At 40.6% G+C, this 2991-nt stretch overlaps 1 protein-coding gene across 1 annotated transcript in view; it reads left to right on the top strand.

Annotated features, from left to right (window-relative positions):
- The window catches only part of TNIP3 (TNFAIP3 interacting protein 3), a 31319-nt gene extending 30396 nt beyond the window's left edge, over window positions 1–923 (top strand). Inside the window, exon 8 of the mRNA XM_015417089.1 lies at window positions 700–923. Within this exon, the coding sequence (XP_015272575.1) occupies window positions 700–897 (198 nt within the window). The 3' untranslated portion in view covers window positions 898–923. The remainder of the gene's footprint in view (window positions 1–699) is intronic.
- Window positions 924–2991: the final 2068 nt, after the last annotated feature.

Genomic DNA, 2991 nt, shown 5'->3' with positions numbered 1-2991 from the left:
ACTTTCAGTGCACTTTCCAATTGGATTTTACTGTGTGAACTGGCAACATTCAGTTGGGAAGTGCACTGAAAGTGGATTGTTTAGTGTGTGCGACCACAGCCATAATCAACCAAATGAATTTAAAGTAATAAAAAGGTTTTGTTTATTAACATTTTTAAAGTAACTTTCATTCAGGTTTAGGGAATCACCCAGCAGGGTTGCCAGGTCACTTACCTGTTGCAGCGGGGGTGGGGTGGGGGAGTAGGCCAAATGCTAGAGTGTTCACTGGCGACGTGCCCAGCGCGATGACGTCATCTCTGGGTGTTGTCATCGTGCTGAGGACATCGGCCCAATCTAGGCACTTTAGGGGTGGGGTTCCCCCCACTGGCCAGATCCAGGCTGATGGGTTGGAGGCCCTTTGAGAGGGGAAACCCTATCTGGCAGCCCTATCACCCAGAAAGTTCTTACTTTGGACATTACACATATTAGTTTAGCATTTCAAACATCACAGTTTCTGCTGCTGAAAATTGTAAAGTTGTGGAGTCTGTATTGTAAACTTGCCATATTCAGTACAGCCATTTCCTGTGATGCTACCCACATTCCTGGTTGCACACCACAGCATGAAACAGCACAGGAATCTAGCATCTAGATTAGCTCTAAAATACTACCAATTTATTAGGATGTGTTTTTAACTTTTAAAAAACTTCAATTTTGTTACAGGCCAGAGAAGTCGAAGCACTGCCAGAGCATCACGGCTTTCCACATCAGATGTTTGTTCCTCCTTGTCTTAGCTGCAAGAACTGTGGGCTATTTCACCCTTACCCTGAATCCCGGATAAAACTGGCCCCATGTGGCATTAATAGAACAGTGCTGTCCCCAGTAATACTTCCTGTCATTACTTCTACTTCACAAAGCTGAAACAGGAAAAAAAATCAGCATTTCACAACCAGGAATGCTTATGCCATATTCTGCAAGTACACTGTGAGGAAAAATAAATCAACTATAATAGTGTGAAAATTGTGCAACCTAAGTAACTTTTCTGTTTCTTGTTTCTCAATTCCACATTTCTTTTCCTAGAGGTCCTCTAACACCCTCTTTTGTAACATCTGTTTTCTCCCGTGATTAAACATATATATATATATATTCGTTTTTGTAAGTTGCTGTAATGTTTAGAAGTTTACTCCATGTTTTCGGGTATTTGCATGTATTGTACATGGCTTAGGTATTTTCTGTCTTTCTCACTCCTACAAAAGACAGCCACAATAGGATAGGAGTTAGTTTCTTCTAAAAAATAAGCCTTTTATCCACATCTCTGAATTTTCCAGGGTTTGTGGGAATCATACAGTGGTGATGAATTCTGGACTCACACAGAGCACAGAATGGATTCTTAAAAAACAAATGGGCTGCGACCTGCCTCAGAGAAAGATGTCTTTTCACACTGTTGTCAGAGCTGTAATATGAAAAGATATCTCCCTACTTGCACAGAATAAATGTGCAAATAAATATTTTGGGCACCTTTATACTTGGGGTCTTTAGCCTATTTTTACCAATTCAGATCAAACCTTGAAAAAATGAGAGAAATAAGACTCTTAAACAAACACAGTTTTATTTTACAAACAGAAAAAGAGGCCAAAATAATCTGTGCCATAAGGTAGAATAGTAATGAAAATTACAGAATGGAAATGCAATACTATAAATAACACACCAGAACCTTTCCCTAAAACTGCTGCCTATCTAAAGGGAAAATAAGCCTGTAAAAGAAAATGAATGGGACATATGAGCTTCTCCTGAAAAGAAGCGGGCGAAAGAAATGGGTTTTCTGCAGTGGCAAAGAAATGATGTTGGGAGTCGAAACTGACCAGGTGGAAGAAAGCTCAATGGAAGGTCTGTACAGCAGAGATTCAGGGTCAGAGAGCTGAGGGGCCAACCCAGAGGCTGGGTTTGATTCCAAAACCAGCTACAAGAATTGAGGCTGAGGAATAACTTTATACCTTTGATGAGGGCAAGGGGTGCTGGCAGTGGAATGTGTGGATAATGTCTTTTGAGGATGAGAGAGCCTGAAAAATCTTTTTTGTGTGTGTGTGAGGGGGAGTTTTCCTCCTTTGCATTGAGAGTATCAGAAATGTTCCCTTGGGAGATCTGGAAGTCAGATATGTATTTATCTATGGCTGGGTGCTTGTCATGAATAGGAAAGGGCTAGAATTGTCCTGTCCGGTTTAGATAGGAAGGAAATTGCTGGAATTGACCCATTGCTTATTGTTTTGGAAATCTGGGTTGTTAACTGGGATCAAATTATCTGGGTGGAGGTTTCGAGGTCCTTGGGGGAAATGTCCCTTCACCAAATCCCTCTTAGGGCAAGTTTACACATAATTGATAAAGAAGCTGCCCTGCATTCCTTGGCAAGACCCACTGCCTTCTGATGCTAGTTTAGTTCAGGTTCCTTCTATGATTTCTAGGCCCACACTCAGATGTATACGTATACCACAAAGAAGATTCACACTATGCAGATAGAGGGGGTCCCCTGGGGTGAGGGTCTCATAGGCATCAACAGAGCCCAACTCACAATACCATATTTGGACAGATGAGTAAAATGCCTTTTAGTGCACAAGGAAATACTCATACAAGTTCTGAAACTTATATCAAGAGTTTCAAGGGACTGAAAATGATTTGCTTGGAGTAGAGTCCCTGGCAAAGATATACAAACTGTTCTTGGCTTGCATATAAAGAGTAAGGTAAATATTTTCCATTCTTCTTTCTCACCAAACAAAATCTACTAGGTGATCTCCACTGCCTTATAACTCTGCAACACACTGGGATACATGGTTCTAAAGGCCAGAAATCTTCCATGTTATGGAAATTGACCATGATTAGAAATTCTGTCTCCTTTAATGTATGCTCCATCGAGATACATGACATTTTAATTACCTTTACAAATGCTGGTAGTTACAATGATTTGATGGGACTTTGTTCACTTGTATCTTATACTTCACATATCTGTTTGGATATCATTTC

This window comes from Gekko japonicus, unplaced genomic scaffold, assembly GCF_001447785.1.
Source record: "Gekko japonicus isolate JY-2015 unplaced genomic scaffold, Gekko_japonicus_V1.1 scaffold814, whole genome shotgun sequence".
In the NCBI taxonomy this organism is placed as follows: domain Eukaryota; kingdom Metazoa; phylum Chordata; class Lepidosauria; order Squamata; family Gekkonidae; genus Gekko; species Gekko japonicus.
The sequence above is the reverse complement of the archived record's forward strand: the minus strand, read 5'-3'. Positions and strand labels throughout refer to the sequence as shown.